The sequence below is a fragment of the Otolemur garnettii genome, unplaced genomic scaffold (genome assembly GCF_000181295.1).
Source record: "Otolemur garnettii isolate 467f Iridium unplaced genomic scaffold, OtoGar3 scaffold00009, whole genome shotgun sequence".
Lineage (NCBI taxonomy): Eukaryota > Metazoa > Chordata > Mammalia > Primates > Galagidae > Otolemur > Otolemur garnettii.
The window spans coordinates 22,339,059-22,357,969 of record NW_003852404.1 but is presented as its reverse complement, the minus strand read 5'-3'; the positions used below and the strand labels follow the sequence as shown (position 1 = coordinate 22,357,969).

Below are 18,911 nucleotides of genomic sequence, written 5' to 3'. Positions count from 1 at the left end.
CTGTAAGGGAATTTTAGCCTGTAAACAAGCAACTATATTGAAACACCCTCCCTATTCCCCTGATTTGGTCCCCAGTAACTTTTTTCTTTACCCTAAGATAAAGGAAATATTGAAGGGAAGACATTTTAATGACATTAAAATGTCATTCAAGGCATCAAGGGTAATACAATGATGCCTTTGATGGCCATTATTAAAATGGTTCCAAAATTGCTTTGAAGAGTGGATTAGGCACTGGGATTCAGTGCATAGCTTCTCAAGGAAAGTATTTCAAAGGTGAATATAGTGATATTCAGACTGAGGTATGGTGCATTTTTTGTAGAATGAGTTCATGGCCTTCATTGTCAAACATCGTATATACTTAGCAAGTTAAAAATATTACATGAAAATAAAATAGTTACAGTTTCTTTGGCAACTCCCAGTCTGACTTTAGTTCACTAAATATACTTCTCTCAAAACATATTTATGCTACATGTGACTATGAACTCATGCAGAACAATATCCTATTATATTAATTGAATTCCTTTTTTCAACAAAACAATTAAAAACATGAAAACAACTGATTTCATTATTAAACAGATAGTTATTGAAAGCATACTTCATAGGAGACTGTTCTCTAGGAAAATAGAAATGAAAATAAAACATGGACTCCAGACTCACAGAAGTTACAGCCCATGAGGGAGCAAGATAAGCAAACTAGTAATGACAAGCTTCTTACGATACAGAGATGAAGGAGACAAGGTCCCTACCTTGGAAGAACTCCCAGGCTACTGTCATGCAATTTTGATCTAATTTGATTTACTCTTTTAAACTCAGTGACTTTTAAAGTGATTAACTTCATAAATATAATGACTTTGATTCTTACCCAAATAATTCCCACATTTAGAAGCATCTTAAAAGAAGCCTCCTCAAAACTCCCAACAGAGCAGAAAAGACATTTTCAGCTTTGAATGAGTAAAAATCTTCTATGAAAAATTCAACTATTTTCTTGGCTTTGTTAGTTTTGTATTGAGTCAAAGCTACTGGATGATGGAAGAGGCCTGGCAGATAATACCCCTCACTGTGGCTTTGGAAATAGGATGAGGGATTTATATTCCCTTCATGGAAATGGAAGAATAGAATCAAAAATAGAATTGGAAATACTGGAATCCTAAATAATCCCAATTATTTTTAAAACATTATAAACTTATTTTTATTAAAGTATTACCCACTTTTATACTCATAAGCCAACACTTTGCCTGATAATGGGGTCTGGTTTATAAAGCAATGAGATGTTGCACCTGGGATTTTATGTTGAAATCTTGCCATTAAATACTACTCTTTATGGCTGAGTATTTATCTATAGCTTTTTTTTTCTTTTGTCAAACAATAACAAAAAGAAGACTTAAAGTCAGAAAATCCTAATCTTGTTTTTATTAATGAATAGACATGTGATTTGGGGGAACACTTTCAACCTGTGTGCTTTTGGTTTCCTTTGATAAAAGTACAGAATTCGACTAAACGACCCTAAATGTTCTTTAGTTTCTCCTCTTCTAAATGATAATGCCTTCATATTTTCCCACATATGTGTAGACAAGTGAGGATATAGTTTTGGGTGCCTGAGTATAGAGTTAATAATTTCCCTGTGGTAGAAAATTCTGTCTATAGTGTTATTCTTTTTTTTTTTTTTGGTTTATACATCGTTAATAGGTGACAGTATCAATATCACAACTGTATTTTCCACTTACTTGCTAGATCCATTGGGCAAATTATGTAGTTGTTTTTTTTTTTCAAATCTCTATTGCTTCATCTTTTTTAAAATTTCAAATTGATATGAGGGAACAAATGTTTAGGTTACACTCTTCTCACTCCTAAGGTAAAGTTCAAAATGCAGGAGAGCCCTCAACCCTGGGGGTGCGGGGGGCATGCTTTATTGACCTCATTCATTGAGGGAGTTGACTGGACTTTGTGGAATAGTTATTTCCCTCATGCACTGCTTCTTAACTTTGTGCCACGACACCCTGCTGGGCCACGGGAGGATCTTAGGTGTGACACAGACATTTTTGAAGAGTAGCAATAAAATTATTTTCAAAACGAGTTCAAAGCACAGTCAGTATATGCTTTATTTTATTGTTTTTTTGATCAGCATTATTTAAGTGTGTCATGGCGGTTTAACTAGAGGCTTAAGCGTGCTGTGAGATAGAAAAGGTTGAAAAACATTGCCCTAAAGTAACATGGACGCCAAGGGCAGAAAATTCGATTGTTTGATTTGTCGATATTCTTTCACTTACATAACACTAAATAGAAATAATAATAGAGAAACCATTATAAATACATTCTAAATACACAATATTATAACTTTTTTTTTTTTTTTTGTAGAGACAGAGTCTCACTTTATGGCCCTCGGTAGAGTGCTGTGGCGTCACACAGTTCACAACAACCTCCAACTCCTGGGCTTAGGCGATTCTCTTGCCTCAGCCTCCCGAGTAGCTGGGACTAAAAGCACCCACCACAATGCCTGGCTATTTTTTTATTGCAGTTTGGCCGGGGTTGGGTTTGAACCCACCACCCTCAGTATATGGGGCCGGTGCCCTACCCATTGAGCACAGGCGCTGCCCACAACTAAAATATTTTTTCTGCTATCCCTAATCATATGCTTATTACTTATACAAGTTCTTCCACCTACACAGAAAACTTTAAGTAAATGCACTCTTCCATAATCCCAATATAGTTCCTTATAAATTTTTAGAAGCTATATCAGAGAGTTTGGGAATAAATGAGAAGCTAGCACAGAGAAGAGCATTATTTGACGCTTCTCAAAACACCCACACATTCAAGTATTAGTATTCTCTAACATGGCTAATGTCACTGTTTTTATGCTATTTATTGTTTTCCCTGCAGTGGTTACCATCTGATCAAAACAATTTGCATTTTGGAATAACTGTGGTATTCTGACACATTCAATAATGCATAGCTTTGAATATTCTTAACAAATATTAAAATATGAACTTATTTTTAATACCCCCTATTTTTTGACTTATATATGTCAAATAATTAAATTACATACATGTCTGAGTAGTTCTGGATAAGGGTCAACTTAAAAAAAGCCGGGCATGGTGGCTCATGCCTGTAATCCTAGCACTTTGGGAGGCCAAGTTGGGTAGACTGCTTGAGCTCATGAATTTAAGACCAGCCTGAGCCAGAGTGTGACTGCATCTCTAAAAACCAGAGCCAGGCATTGTGGTGAGCACCAGTAGTCCCAGCTGCTTGGGAGACTGAGGCAAGAAAATCACTAAAGCCCAAGAGTTTGAGGTCCTTGTGAGCTATGAGACTGTAGCACTCTACCAAGGGTGACAAAATGAGACTCTGTCTCAACAACAACAACAAAAAAGGTAAAGACATTTGATTGAACATCAGAAGACAACTTCATCAAAAACTAATGTCTTATCCTTTGAATAGTATAATGAAGAAAGTAAAAAATATCTGTGGAATAAGATAATATATTTGCAAATCATAAATCTTACAAGGGACTTATATCAAAACAGATAGAAAAAACTTACAAATCTATAATAAAAGGCAAGTAATCCAATTTTGAAGTAGACAAAGAATTTGAATAAGGATTTCTCTAAGAAAGATACACAAATGCTCAATAAGCACATAAGAAAGATGAACATCATTGGTCACTAAAGAAATGCAAATCAAAACCTTAGTGATATAGCCCTATACAGCCATAATGTGCTGTCAATGATTTGGGAGAAACTGGAACATTGAACCATTGCTAGTGAGAACACAAAATGGTACAATCACTTTGGAAAACATTCTGCCAGTTCATCAAATTGTTAAGTGGAATGTTACCAATATTACTCAATTTCTAGGTACACACCAAGAGAAATGAAACCATACATCCAAACAAAGGTGTCATTCATAATAGCCCAAAGTGGAAACAACCCCTGAATCCTTCAGCTAATGAAAGGATAAATAAAAGGTGATGTAGTCATACAATGGAAAAGTGTTTGGCAGTAAAAATAAAAGAAAGCGCTGATCCACGCTACAACACAGAAGAACCTTAAAACATTATGCCAAGCGAAAGAAGCCAGACCTCAAAGATGATCTACTGCATGATTCTGTGTTTATAAAAAGCCCAGAATAGGGAAGGCTGTACAGACAGAGAGTAGATTCTTGGTTACACAGGGTAAGGGAGGGGAAAGAAGAGAACCACTGGTAATAGGCACAGGGTTTGTTTTGGGATGGTGAATGTTTCAAAATTAGATATTAGGATGATTTCAAAGCCAAAAACCCTAGGTGGGGGCTTTAACTCTGGTTGTTAATTATATCCCAGTCAAGCTGTTAGAAAATTCAGAAAGACATGTCAGGTTCATATCACTGTCAATTTTTACTATATTTACATTATTTACTTTTTTATAATTTACTGCAAATTTTCCTATACTGTCATTGATTACACCTTGATTTTAAAAGGTGAAGGTTTTGCAAATTGTTTGGTTATTATTCATTTGTATTTTCCTTTTCTGTTTTGTTTTCTTTAAAGGAATAGAAGAGATATTCATTGACAGAGGCTTAGAGAACTCACCGTCCACGTGACCTGAACAGTGGTGGGAGTCAAGACAACCGGAGTATGAAGACGGACGATGACATCTCCTAGTTCTTTCTGCACTTGTCTGTGGTCCACGCCTTGGGCTGGTGGGCTGATATCTGCAAGTTAGATAGGAAAACTCCTTTGTTACAAAAAGCATTGAAGCCTGCGTGCATAGGGTAATACCATAATGGTAGGGCATAATGGGAGAGATGATATGTATCTTCATTAAAAATATATTCATGAATGAAAGTTTATAATTTTTCATTAAAACAGAGATTGCTATTTTCTTATTAAAGTACAAAGTATGTGCTCTAAGATTTCTCTAGAATGACCAGCAATACATAGATGTTGGTATAGTAAGGGTTTCTGGAAGTAGTAAACTGGGACACATCTGACAACGTCTGTGGAGTAGCTTGCTGAATCCTCTGTCCCCGGAACAGGTTGCACTCCTGACTTGCTTCCATCTGGGAGCACAGGAGAGGAGTGGGAAGGTAGGAGGTGAATTATGTTATTAAAGATAAACAGAGTGAAGGGAGAGAAAGGAAGAAACTTCTCAAATTCACAAAAATACTTTTGACAGAAAAATTTAGAATGCTTATAACATGCCCTGAAGTAATAAATTGTGAGCAGTACGCCCATATCCGACAGGAGGTCAGGCAGCTGCTCTAGGAGTGGGGGCTGGGGGGGAGGAAAGAACAGGGATGTTTGAAATGTTTACCTCCAGCCATGTGTCCTTATGCCTCTCTGAGCACAAGTCACCAACTACTACTCTATGGCCCACAAACTCTGTGTCCCTTAAGGAAAAATAAGTTCTAGACAGCCAAGTCCATCCAGTTGCTACAAGCGCTGAATTTCCACACACACTCAAAAATCAGCTTCTTTAACTGGTGCACCTCAAGGTTAACTTGAATTGCTTTTCTCTGACTATTTAAGGAAGGAAGTCCAATTTAAAATGATTTATTTTCCTAATATTGTTTTCTACTATTTTCTCAGGCCACAATGCAGCACTTGGCAAAATTATGTTTAAGTGCATATCCCAACTGTTACTTAAACAGGGTACACAACTTGAAAAGGAACACAAATAAATGGGAATCCTATTTCAGTGATTTTTTTTTCAGGTTCCATCTTTTCATTCTTAACATAAATAGCAAGGTAAAGTTTTACTTGATTTGAAAAAAAGAGTCCCTTTAGGTGAAAGGTATTAACCTTGCCAATACATGTCATCTATTTCTATGTTGATAGGGCAAGTATTTTAAACTTGAATGAAAGAAAAGATTTCTAGATTCTGCAGACTTTCAGAACTTTGAAAATAAGAGCTCACAAAGGGAAGCGCTCTTTGATAAAAAGTGCTATGCGGAACACAAAGCCGCTGACAGTGGGATATCCAAAACTCATCCTTACAGTCAGACACAATACATGAGTTTTTATATTAAATATCTGTTAAAAGAACACGAGTCTTTTGGTCTACATAGTCTTTCAACAGGAACCAACCAAGTCACAAACAAATTTCATTCATCTTTTTTAACCTTTTCACTGAGAGTCATTTTATGAGTCACAACTTAGTGACTGCCCTCGGTACTGAAAAATCAAGGAAATCTCCTGGATTTGATCACATCAACATTTTTCCCGCTCTTTTTCTCTACCTTCTGCTGAAGCTGCACACAAAATCCCTTTCTATCCACAAAGGTATAAACCACCTAAGCACTCTCATTTCTTTCCTTAAGATTGCATTTCTCTTCTATTTCAAATTCAATAATTTAATTTGCTCATTAAATTCAGATACACTGAGAGCAACTGTTTCTAGGCAAGGTGAAATATAACTAGTTTCAGATCTTCAGATTCCTTGTTGTGCTTTTTATTTCTCCTGAGACAGCTTCTTTACCTACAGGCCCTTTATCATTGTGGAAAATTAATCACATTACTGCTTAGAGAACAATAGCAAAGTGGTCTTCCCTCCTCCCCTAACTGTCATCATGTCAGCAATGTTACAGAGTCACGTGGTGACTTTATTTCACTCGATTCCTTTAAGGCACCCTTCCCTGTTATAATAGCATGCTAGTTACTATCATTGAACTACATTGTAATTATAATAATATTTTATGGCTGTATGGTGCTTTTCACTGAATAAAAATACTACTTTAAATTATATCTTGTTCAAAGCCTTTTACAAATAAGAAATAATTAACCCTTTCTGAATAACCCTGTGGGAAGTAGGTTCTAACAAATAATAAAACTACCATTTCTATTTTATTAATTCTCTTCACCTACTAGCAGGGGGGAGACTACAATGTATCATTGTAGTTACTCAGAGGAAGGTTACACTAAGCATGAAATGATGAAATCTCCCATTTTGAAATCATATTTTAATATGCTGGGATTTTATTAGTTAAATCATTGCATTCCTCAGGAAGAAACTTGATTTCCTGCTTTCTGAAATAAATGACTCTTGATAATTTGATTTAATAAAATATATTTTACTAGTGGTTATAAAACTCACACATCGGCATTACAAAGAGGTTTTGTTAAGACAGACTCTGGGCTCCAACTCCAGAGCTTGAGTTGGAACCTGAAAATCTGTTTCCAGCAGTCGCAGATGATGCAGATCCCTCTTACCTGAGAGCCACACTTTGACTATAAAAAGAGGATTCATGAATAATAGGAAATAACATTGATCTCCTTATCTGGGAATCTATTCATTAAAGACCACTTTTCTACTATCGTATAATTAATTTCAAAGAAGGAGAAACATCTTTTGCTTTGTAAGACAGTGAAGCCTTAATTTCTGGATTCACTCTTACTATGCACATGTTCCCAATTGTTTTGTTCACTTGCACCTAAGTAGACCCTGAAAGCTCCAGCAGTAGGACAGTCTCACCAGGGTGAGTCCTGAGCTTTCTTCTTCATTGGGTAAAGTCTAGTGAATAACTATAGAAAGCATCACAGACACATTTACTTTTCCTCAGGCAATCCCCTTGTTTTTCAATATCTGTGTGACATTTCCTTCTAGAACCAGCTGTCGAAATTACCTTGTGTGCGCACAGGATCCGACATAGGGCTCGGGTCACTGAGACCTTGGGGGTTGATCGCTCTGACCATGAATAAGTAGATGGTGTTAGGCCGCAGTCCTCTCACAGTGTACAGGGTGGTCTTTACGTGGTTTGCCACCGTCTGCCAGCTATTGCTTACTGATTGGCTGAAACACGAACAGAAAGTTCACTTAAAAAATGGGCATAAGAGTACTGGAAATGGAATTGGGTTTCAATGACAAAAGTTAATGGCTGAAAATTAAACACGCACACACACAACACTTGAAGTGTTCAGCCCAATAAATGAAACGTTTGGATGATTTCGGTTTATTCAACAACAAAGCTGAGCCCACCTAACAAAAGTGCCATGCACAACAAAATTAAACTCAGCCCAGGAGATGTGACAGCCCTTTGCTAATGCACAGCAGCCCACTAAATGAATACCTGTAAAAGGAACAGAGGCCAAGATCACAACATCAAGTTTATACAATAAGTATGGTCCTCGTAAATGTATATATATACCTTGAAAAGAATTAACCTGTAGAAAGAATAAATGGACTACAGAGTAAATTATGCCAATACATTTTCCTGTTACAAGGTGTGTTTTCTTTTGCATCAATTCCACATGCAATATTCTAATAGAGCCTTCTAAAACTATACATCTGTAAAAGAAGAAAGGAAGCATGTCATGAATATTTTTCCCCTTGGTTACATATTTAATAAAATTGTACATTACACAGTATTGTGATTTCTCATCTCAACATGGTGAAATACCTCTGAATCTGCGTGTGAGGACCCCTCTACAGCTAGCCATAGACGGACGCTATTTTAGAACTGTGTCTTAGGTCAGAGGCTATTCTTGTGCCAAAGGAGCAGAAGATATGATTTTCAGGATGATCTGCTTATTTTTCAGATGAGCGTAAGTACCAAAGCATAAAAATTATAGAAAAATAGTATTTTGAAGTTTGAAAACTAAGTATCTGTCATTACTTTAAATACAGATTAGAGATACCTAAAAAGAAAAGTGATTGTCCTAATGTTTACAAAGATCAGTGGCGATCCCTTAAATTTTATAATATCAAATACAAGTACATTGTTATGGAATATTAAAGTACATTTTCCCATTTGCACCAATATTTTATCAAATTCCCCTAAGACAATTTTATGATGACACTTATAGTCTGTATCTTTACATTGTTGACAATTATTTCAAATAACATGTGAAAACATCTTTTTCTTTTTGCAACTAAAAGCATATAGAATAAATTTATTAACTGGTTCTTAATTGTCTCTCAGGAATTACTAATAGATATATTTTAAAATACAGAATTATTTTAAGTTCTTCTCTAATTATTAGGAATAAAGATTACAGAGCCCCATGTCTCTATATCTTTAAAAGTGCCTCTGCCTAATTCGATCACTTTCTGCTTAGTTCTTATGCTCAAATTCTCATTTTAAATCCCTAAAATGATCAGGGTTAAAAAAAAAAAAAGTTATGTCATGAACTAGATCACTACAGAAGTAGGCATGGATAAAGCATATTTAATCTTGTCATTACCTTATAAACAAAAAATGTAGTCTTGTTTTTGAATACAGTAAGATAGAAAAGATCAATACTTAAAAGGCATTGGTTGACAATGCCCTTAAAAGAAAATAGCAGAATAGCTTAAGTGTTCTATTAGAATATACAAACTAAAAAAGAATAGAGAAACAGGAACTGTCCCATACCTGAAAGCTTCAATGATATAAGCACTTGCTGGAAGGGTTCCAGGGGTACCTGGTTGCCAAGACAAGGTGACACTGTTCTTAGTAACATCAGTGACCTGCGGTTTGGATGGTGGCCCTGGCAGGTCATTTAAATCATAATTTTTACTGATTGTTGCTCCAGACTCTATAGAGGAGAGACAGAAAAACTTCATTCCTGATTGCATAAGCTGACAATAATGCTTCAAGAAAGGAAACAGTATCTTAAAGGAGTTAACCTAGACGGTAAGCAATTCATCTCCATGAATCAGACGCATGTCAGTATGACGTACGCTTCTCTTACATGTTCATAAGTAAAACCTTTATTTTTACACTTAATCACTAGAAGTCCTTGTGCTTTAGAGGAAACAAAATAACAAGATTATCAAGGACAAATGTACTGAATTTCACAAATGCGATTCATTTTTGCAAACTCATGCGTGGATTAAAAAGTGGCATTGAGTGTAAAGACTTAAATTGACATTCATTGAATTGCAAATCTTAACCTCTCCTTAACTTATTTGATAATGAGCTATCACTAACAGGGCTCAAGATTTCTGCGATTAAGATAATTTACAAAGAACTCACCTGTCACATCCAGCACTGCACTCCAGGACGTCTCCCCACTTGAACTTGTAGCCACACAAGTGTAGGTGCCAGTATCAGAAATCTAGCATACATGGAAGGGAGTGAATTATTGTTTTAATCTATTTGTAGAATAATTACTTAATGTCAATGAGAAAATATTTAATTTATCAAAATGAGTTGTATTGTTAGGGGTCCAAATTATGCATTACAGTCCATCATATGTATACATAAAATATTAAAATAAACTCATATGTTATTTATAACATTAAATCAAATGAGTTTTTATTTTTAAATTCAACAACTAAATATTATTTATCGGATAAATTCTACTTGCCCCCTGGTAATACTCATTCCTTAATTCCATTTTATGGTAAAGTTTATTATATCAGAGTTAGATTAGACAACTTAGGACAAAATGTATTCAAATTCCTGTAAACTTTCAGAAAATAGATCATGCAAAATTGCCCTTTCTGTCTCAAACAAAATATGTTTCAATGAATAAAATATATCCAAGTTAAAAAGAAATGAAATGATAGGGGGCCATACTTTCTTTCTTCTGAAAAACTTTGGAAAAATCAAACAATTTTTTTTTAAGAGAACTGAATTTTTCCTTTAAAAAGGTCAGTATCATTCACACATAAACTTTAGCGGTAAAGCAGTGAATAAAACAAAATATCCTTAAAAAACAAACTATGGCTATGGAGACTACAAAATTAAGCCCAGGGGACTATTAAAATAATACAGTTTATAATTTTGTTTTAAAGCATACTTAAAAAAAAATGTCATTGTATTGAACATTAGAAATATTTTCTTATTAATTGAAGAGTGGCAAAAGACTTTCAGAAAAAGCTGATAATATAATTAAGAGTTCTCTCTTACAAATGTAAAAGGCAGAAGATTCTATGATTATACCTTAAAATACACCCCAAGCTCAAAAAAAAAAAAAAAAATGCAAAACTCCTCTCTGTGATTGAGCCTTGAAGGCTTAGGTTGCAAACAACATTCATTGGCATTATTTTAGGGGTGAAAGAAACGTGATATTGAGAAGTGATACTGATGACTAAACAGAATAAGACAAGGCAGAAGGCATAAAATAAAAATTCTGTGATGAATTTGATTCTAATTGTTGATGAAATATAAAAGCTGATAGAATATTGCATCTATTTGGTTCAAAATGTAAGTGTATCTAAGACTCACGTTTTCACAATTGATTCTCAGGTAAATCATCAATGCATAGATGTTACTGCTATTTTATTATCTTAATTAATTTTAAGTGTTATTATATATTTTAACTTAAGTTTCAAATTGCTATGGTGTGCCATTCTTTGCCAGATTATTACTATACAATTGTCTTCCATTACACAGAGGAATGATGTCGGTCACCACTGTGGAGAGAAACATCCTTTCCGATGTGGCTTTGTATGCATTATCGTCATTAGAAACCTTTGCATTTAAGAAGCATCACTCACAAACTAAATATAATGAGCTGAGGCTGGATCTTAATGGGATGTTCCTTTGAATATGGTCTGTGAAAGAGTAAAAGAATTTGCATTTTATTATAGCTGTTGAACTAAAATGTAGCACTTGTTATTACTTGCAAATGCTGAAAGAAAGTGTATGTAGGTAATGCTTCTTCGCTGTATCTCCTTGTCACTGTGTGGAGGTACAGGCCTGACACTAGCTGCGGTAGGTATGTTTTAATGAGTAGTGGAATATTCTACTTCTTACACGATACAGATTCTGTTACCAATTAGCTGGACTATGAGAACACACTATTCATCACGTTATTTTTTTCCCCTGTTGCATTAAGTACTAAAAACGAAATGGTAAGACAGAAAGGAATAATACCGACAGAAATGCTCTGGACCATACTAGGAAAGTACTAGAAAGCCTATTTTTACCTCTCTTTAAAGCCAGTCGTCTTACAGAAAAGGAACAATGTTTCCATCTTGGAGGTTATCAAAAATAATAACCCAAACCTAAATATCATTGATACAACTCATTTCTGCGCCATCACCACCTTCCTTTCTCTTTCTTTAACTTTATATAATGACTTTCCTTGTCGGTACTGCTTCACATATTTTCCATTCTTTTTCCTTTATTCTTTAGCAGTTGCTTTAAAAAGAGATTAATGTGGTCGCAAACTGCATCCCCGACTCTCTCCTTGTACAGCTGGCTGCAGACAGGCCCCTAGGAGTTGGCATCTCAGAGACTATTCAGAAGCCTGTCAGAGGCCTGCAAGTTTGTCTGACATCGTCAAGCACCCACTTTCAATTGCTTCTTTCAAGCCCTGCTAGGAATCTTGACTACTCAAGCATACCTTTTAATTCAGGGATACAGTGAAAATGCATTAACCTCCATGGCCCAAATCTGCCTTTAGCTCAGAGATAGAGGTTAAAGTGTTTACACAAAGAGAGTTAGCATTAATTTTTTTAATAACTTCCATTTTGTTCAAAGAAGCTTAACAACTTATAATTCCTGAAAGGAAGCTAAAAATATGTCTTTTTTTTTTTTTTTTTTTTAAGACAGAGTCTTACTATGTCACCCTTGGTAGAGTGCCGTGGCATCACAGCTCACAGCAACCTCAAACTCTTGGGCTTATGCGATTCTCTTGCTTCAGCCTCCCAGGTAGCTGGGACTATAGGCATCCACCACAACACCTGGCTAGTTTTGTTGCAGTTGTCGTTGTTCAGCTGGCGTAGACCAGGTTTGAACCTGCCACCCTCGGTGCATGTGGCCAGACTGTAACCACTGTACTATAGGCACCGAGTCTAAAAATATGTCTTAATTTACTTTTATTTTAACCTAACTTGGTAGCATTTTTTCCTAGAGTAACAATTAATGCCTGTGTTTCAAAAATCAAGACATATAATATATGTTATTATATTAATAAATTAAAAATTTATTCATGTATATGCTTTTGTGCAAGCAATAAAAATACAATAATTCTTCCTTTGTCATATAAATCTGTATGACATAATAATAATAAACAACTAGATAAACATATATTTCTAAATATATTCCCATTGTCAGAGGAGAATCCTCCAAATTGTAATCATTTTGAAATTTATATAGTTAAAAATTTTTATCTTTCTTCTTGGCTTCAAAATGAAGAAATTCTACAACATTGTTTTGTTTTTCTCTATCTTGGCTTGCAACTTCTACCTAGACTACAGATTTTACTAAATCGCTTCTCTACTGATTCATTTTTCTTCACTTTCTTTAACTCTCCTCTACTGAGTCAATTTTTCTTCAGACACCATCACATCAGCTGTGTTAGTTCACTCCCAATCTAGTATTGCAATTACAATATACTCTCCAGCTTTAGCATAACATTTGCTACGTGGGGGGTGAAGGAAGAGATTTACTATACTCAGTTGAATCAGTTGAATATACTGGCAGGGGACAGGTAGCCTTCATGATAACAACCCTCTGGTATTTACACGTCAGGTAATCCTTCACCTGGCATGTGGGTGGGAACTGTTGACTTGATTCTGGTGAATATCATAGGAGTGTCAGAATACCATATTTGTGATTACACAGGATTATATTGCCCATCTTGCCAGAGAGACGCTTCTTGGCTGACTTGGATGAAGCAAGCTGTCATGTTGGAAAGATCCATACATCCCAGGACTAATGGCTGTCTCCATTAAATAGTCAGCAAGAAGCTGAGACTGTTAGCCCAGGAGCCACAAGGCACTGTACAGGACTAACAATCATATTGATTGAAAGTAAATCCTTCCTTAATCTTCATATGAGACCACAGCCTAATTGATACTTGAATGTAGCCTTGGAAAACCCTCCTACAGAAGACCTACCTAAGTGGTGTCCAGGCTCTAAACGTACAGAAACTCTGACACAATAAAAGGGCATTGTTTTAAGCCTCAATAGTCTCACCTACATCGTTACATTGTAATAAACAATAATATCCATAAACTTATGGTTTATTTTGAGTTGATCCTGGAGTAGGCCTGACTTGTTAAGTTGCTAGAAATGGTCATTCCCTGTCATGTAAACTTCATATTAAAAAACCACCAAAGGCATGTTCTTATTCTTGGGTTTAAATCTACACAACAACTTAACCTAAAATCCAAGATTTCCGCCAATAAGCCCAACCTATTGCCCATGTACTCAGCCTCATCTCTTTATTTTTTTCACCAAACTGTTTGGACAAGGAACTTCATCCATATTTCCCTACAATCTTCCTTCACTAATAATAGTAAACATCACTTTCAAATTATTTTGAATATCCCACCACCATTTCTACTTTTATTGACTGCATTCCTATGGGATGCGATGCAGGAACAAAAGTTTCACATTCTGTTATGAATTTATGAGTAACATCAACATGAAGAATTTCAGTTTATCATTTTTAAAATAAGAAATAACATAACCTATTTTACAATGTGTGGTACTAATGCTGGAATGTAGGATCTTAAGTTCAGCCCACAGTTTTTCACCAGAGCAGGGGAAGTCTCATGTACAAGGCAAACGTTACTTACCCTTAAATTCTTAATCTGCAGAGTTCCTTGCTCCTGTATAGTTGCTCTTGGATCTCTGCCCAGAAAAGTAAAGCCCTCCTTTAACCAGCTAATTACAGGAAGAGGATCGCCAGTGGCTTTGCATTTCAGCAGTGCTGTCCCATCTACTGCTAGTGTTTGGTTGGCTGGACCTTGTAGAATTATGGGTGGAGGTCTATCTGTCAAAACTAAAAAATAAAGGATTTTTAGGGTATTTTAATAACTATGAAATCCAGTAGTCTTGATACACTAACGTTCAAAGTAAGGTTACAACTCCAAAGTTATACATATTATTTATAACTTACCATGGATATAATAAATCTATCCTGTATCTGTCATCTTTACATACTATACCTACATCTATATACACTATACTAATCTTCATTAATTATAATTGAAATGATGTTGGGATAAATTCTGATAATTTAGAATTTCGTTTTTTATTGTCTTGCTAGGTTTATGTCAGCAATTCAGAAAACATTCATTTATTTCTCATGTTCCTATTTAAGAAAACCTGTGAAGCATCAGAGGGGCAGTTAATTTTTAATTTTGCATTATTATAAATATGTGTATAGTACATAATTTTAGTGTTCATGATACCACTTGTGTGCTATAATTACATAGGGTAAATTTTCTATTGATGCTAGAATATTAGATTATAAATAATTTACTTCAAAAATTGTGACACTGGGTCTTCAAATTACAGTCATATTATTTGTATGATTTGACTTAATTAGTGCTTATAATTAGGCAAAAATAAAAAGCAATCTAAGTAAACAATATGGTATGATAAAAACAGAGTTTCCATACATAGTCCGTGTTTATGCATATGTCATAAGACCATTATTTACATTGTTAGGAAAATAGGGGTTTAATTGGATGTGAGATTTCATGTAGAATTCATTAGAAATTATCTTATATCTTATAACCAAACAAATATACCCAGGTCCAACAAAGTCTTTTTTAACAGAAAGTTCTATAAACTGTAGCATAAACATTACAGACTTTGGTTAATGATCCAAAATGTACTGTTTATCATATATATTTACATGTAACATATAAAATATGTTATTTTAAATATATTAGAGCATTTATATGTATGTATGTATATATGTGTGTGTGTCTATATATATGACTTCCACAGGGAATAAAAGAATGGTGAATGGTGGATTCTAATTATTGTTAAGCAATTCAGAAAAGAAATAGCATCTTTTGTAAGAAAGGTCATCTTGTATTATATTGTATATAATAAAAAAAAAGTTTGCTAAATGCTCACATCTCCTTTGCCCATCAGCTATTATCAACATCAGTTTATATTACTATTTATTTCCCAATTTATATGCATCATCTTTATTCCTATAGTTTACAGTTTTGAGGAAGAAAACAGTAAATTTAAGGAGGCCTTTCAGAGTCTACTATGAAAAAGCCAACCAATTTTATTACACTTAAAATTTATGAGATGGTCCCTACATATGAAAATACTATGGACTTTAATCAACATAAACCTACTATATCAATGATAAAACCCTTAAAAACAATAAAAAATGACTTATTGTTTGCAAAAAATTAGAAGGATTGCAGCTTTTCTTCATCAAATTCTTCAATTTAGAAAGAAATAAAATAATCTTAAATAATGAGGAATTATAATATTATAATTATTACGACTCATTGGGTAATAGCAGAACAAACAGAAATGCAAACTGAAAGCTTCATGGAATTCATTTTCTTTATGGGTCATGGGTCAAAAATAGGCCAATGGACAAAATGCTATGAATAAATTTTTAATTCAGTGAGAAAGTGAGTCTGTGTTACTGGAAGAGAACACTATTTATTAAATTTCAAATGATGTTACATTTTTGTTTCAAATTAAATACCTATACCTAATTCAGTTAGCTTTTAGAACTTGCTTTTATTGTCATATCCCTGAAATCATTAGATGTAGGCAAAGATCATTTAATTAGTTGTTTATTTTTATTTTTACTACCCAAATGAGTCATGCCTTGCCTTTTGAATGAATTTGATCAATAAAGTAATTGAAAATCTCCTGACCAGAAGGAATTTCCAGTTTCAAAGATGTTGTGAGTAAAAGATGACCACAGGTTTCCATGACACTAATGTCAAAGGTTAAATGGACATTTAGGGATTCCAGTGATCTGTGAACAACTCCCTGGTCTTGTCTAAGTATGCATTATAAATCCTCAATCAACCCCTTACATAAGATCATGTTGTGGCATTTGTTGTCAACATAAGATGTAAATACACTTCATCCCTCCAGACTTTTCAGATTCTGTTGGTTCTACTCACAAAATTCTCACTACAATTTTCCAGGAGAAAAAGGTAGAGCAGAAGAAAAGGAAATATAAAAAACAGTGGCAGTGAAATAATAAGTTCTTTTAAAGAAATATTTTGAGACTTTTGTATTACAACATCTTAGCTCAATCTATGTTCAGTAAAATAATTGTGCAACATGTCGTTTTTTATCACCATTACAAATTTCATTTTATATGAATGCTTGAATTCAAAGTATTTCCAGAAAACTAGTCCAAGCACAAAAATGTAACAACAGAAACATTGATAGAGTACCAGTATGCCCCAAAGGTACTGCAGGTTTAGTTCAAGACCACCCAAATAAAGTAAATATTGCAAAAATTCCCAGTTCACATATAACTTATTTTTATATTAGTGTGTAGTCCATACATGTCTTAATTTAAAAATATTTCATTGCCAAAAAATGCTAATGATCATGTAATCAAGTCCTAATTTTTTGCTGATGTTGGGTTTTGCCTTGACATTGATGACCTACTAGAGTGGTGGTTGCTGAAGATTGATGAGGCTGTGGTAATTTCTTAAAACAAGACCACAGTAAAGCTCACCACATCAACTGACATTTCTTCCACAAAAGATTTCTCTATAGCTAGCCATGCTGTTTGAGAGCATTTATCCACAGTAGTTTGGAGTCAGTCCTCTGAAGCCCCATTGCAGCTAATCAACCAAGTTTATGTAATATTCTGAAACCTTTGTTGTCATTTCAACAATTCCCAGTTCACATATAACTTATTTTTATATTAAGGTATAGTCTATACATGGCTTAACTAAAAAGTCTATAACCCAGGCTAGAGTGCCTTGACATCAGCCTAGTTCATAGACACCTCAGACTTGGGGATTCAAGTGATCCACCTGTTTCACCACACCAAGTAGCTGGGACTATACGTGTACAACGCCAGGCCCTGCTAATTGTTCTATCTAGTAGAGATAGGGTCTTACTGTTACTCTGGCTGGTCTTGAACTCAGAGCTCAAGGGATCTTCTGACCTCAGCCTCCAAAAGTGCTAGGATTACAGATATGAACCACTCCAGCCTTGTGAATATTTTTTAATAGTGTCTAGAATGGTGAATCCATTCCAGATAGTTTTTAATCTACCTTGCCCCAAAACCATCTATGGAATCATTATTTATGCCTGTTTAGCCTTACAAAATGTATTTCTTAAATGATAAGACTTTAAAGTCAAAATTACTCCTTGATCCATGTGATAGATGTTGGGTTAACAGGCATGAAAATAACATTAATTTATTGGTATTTCTCCATTAGAACTCTTTAGTGATTAACCATATTATCAATGAACAGTGATGCTTTCAAAGGAATATTTTCATCTGAGCAATAGGTCTCAAGAGTATTCTTGAAATATTCAGTAAACCATGCTGTAAATCAGGCGTCCTCAAACAATGGCCCGCGGACCACATGTAGCCTGCCTAAGACATTTATCCGGCCTGCCGGGTGTTTTTGTTTTTGCCACTGTTGCCTGTCCTGCTTAGCAGCCGATTCATCCCAGGGCCCACAATGTGGCCCTCCAACAGTCTGAGGGACAATGAACTGACACCCTGTTTAAAAAGTTTGAGGACCCCTGCTGTATATAGTTATGTAGTCACTTAGGCATCTGTCCATCTACAGAGCACAGTTAGGGTAGATTTAACATAACTGTTATGAGCCCTAGAATTTTTAGAATGACAAATGAGCAGTGGCTTCCACTTAAAGTTACCTCTAAGAAGGTAGAGGCATTAGCCTTGTTTTTTGAATCTTTAAAGCCAGGCATTGACTTCTCTTTAGCTTTGAAAGGCCTAGATGCTGTCTTCTTCCAACGTAAGGCTGCTTTATCTACAATGAAGATTTACTGTGTAGTGTAGCCACTCTCCTAATGATCTTAGCTAGATCTTCTGGATAATTTGCTGCAGCTTCTACATCAGCCCTCGATGCCTCACCTTGCACTTTCATTTTCTAAAGGTGGCTTCTTTCCTTAAACTTTATAAGCTACCCTTCACAAGCTTCAAATACTTCTTCAGCTTCCTCACTTCTCCCAACTTTCACAGACTTGAAGAGAGTTGGGTCATATTCTGGCTTAAGGGAATGTTTTCACTAGTCAATCTCCTATCCAAACCATTAAAACTTTCTCTGTATCAGTATTAAATA

The 18,911-nt window shown here is 35.0% G+C and overlaps 1 protein-coding gene across 11 annotated transcripts in view; it reads right to left on the bottom strand.

The window, feature by feature from the left end:
* Positions 1-18,911, bottom strand: part of ROBO2 (roundabout guidance receptor 2) — a 595,724-nt gene that overhangs the window by 84,160 nt on the left and 492,653 nt on the right. For all 11 annotated transcript variants that reach the window (XM_023509678.1, XM_023509679.1, XM_023509681.1 and 8 more), the window contains 5 exons: positions 14,430-14,635; positions 9,928-10,009; positions 9,325-9,487; positions 7,597-7,763; positions 4,565-4,686 (listed from right to left, as the gene is read on the bottom strand). In XM_023509678.1, the coding sequence (XP_023365446.1) occupies positions 4,565-4,686; positions 7,597-7,763; positions 9,325-9,487; positions 9,928-10,009; positions 14,430-14,635 (740 nt within the window). The remainder of the gene's footprint in view (positions 1-4,564; positions 4,687-7,596; positions 7,764-9,324; positions 9,488-9,927; positions 10,010-14,429; positions 14,636-18,911) is intronic.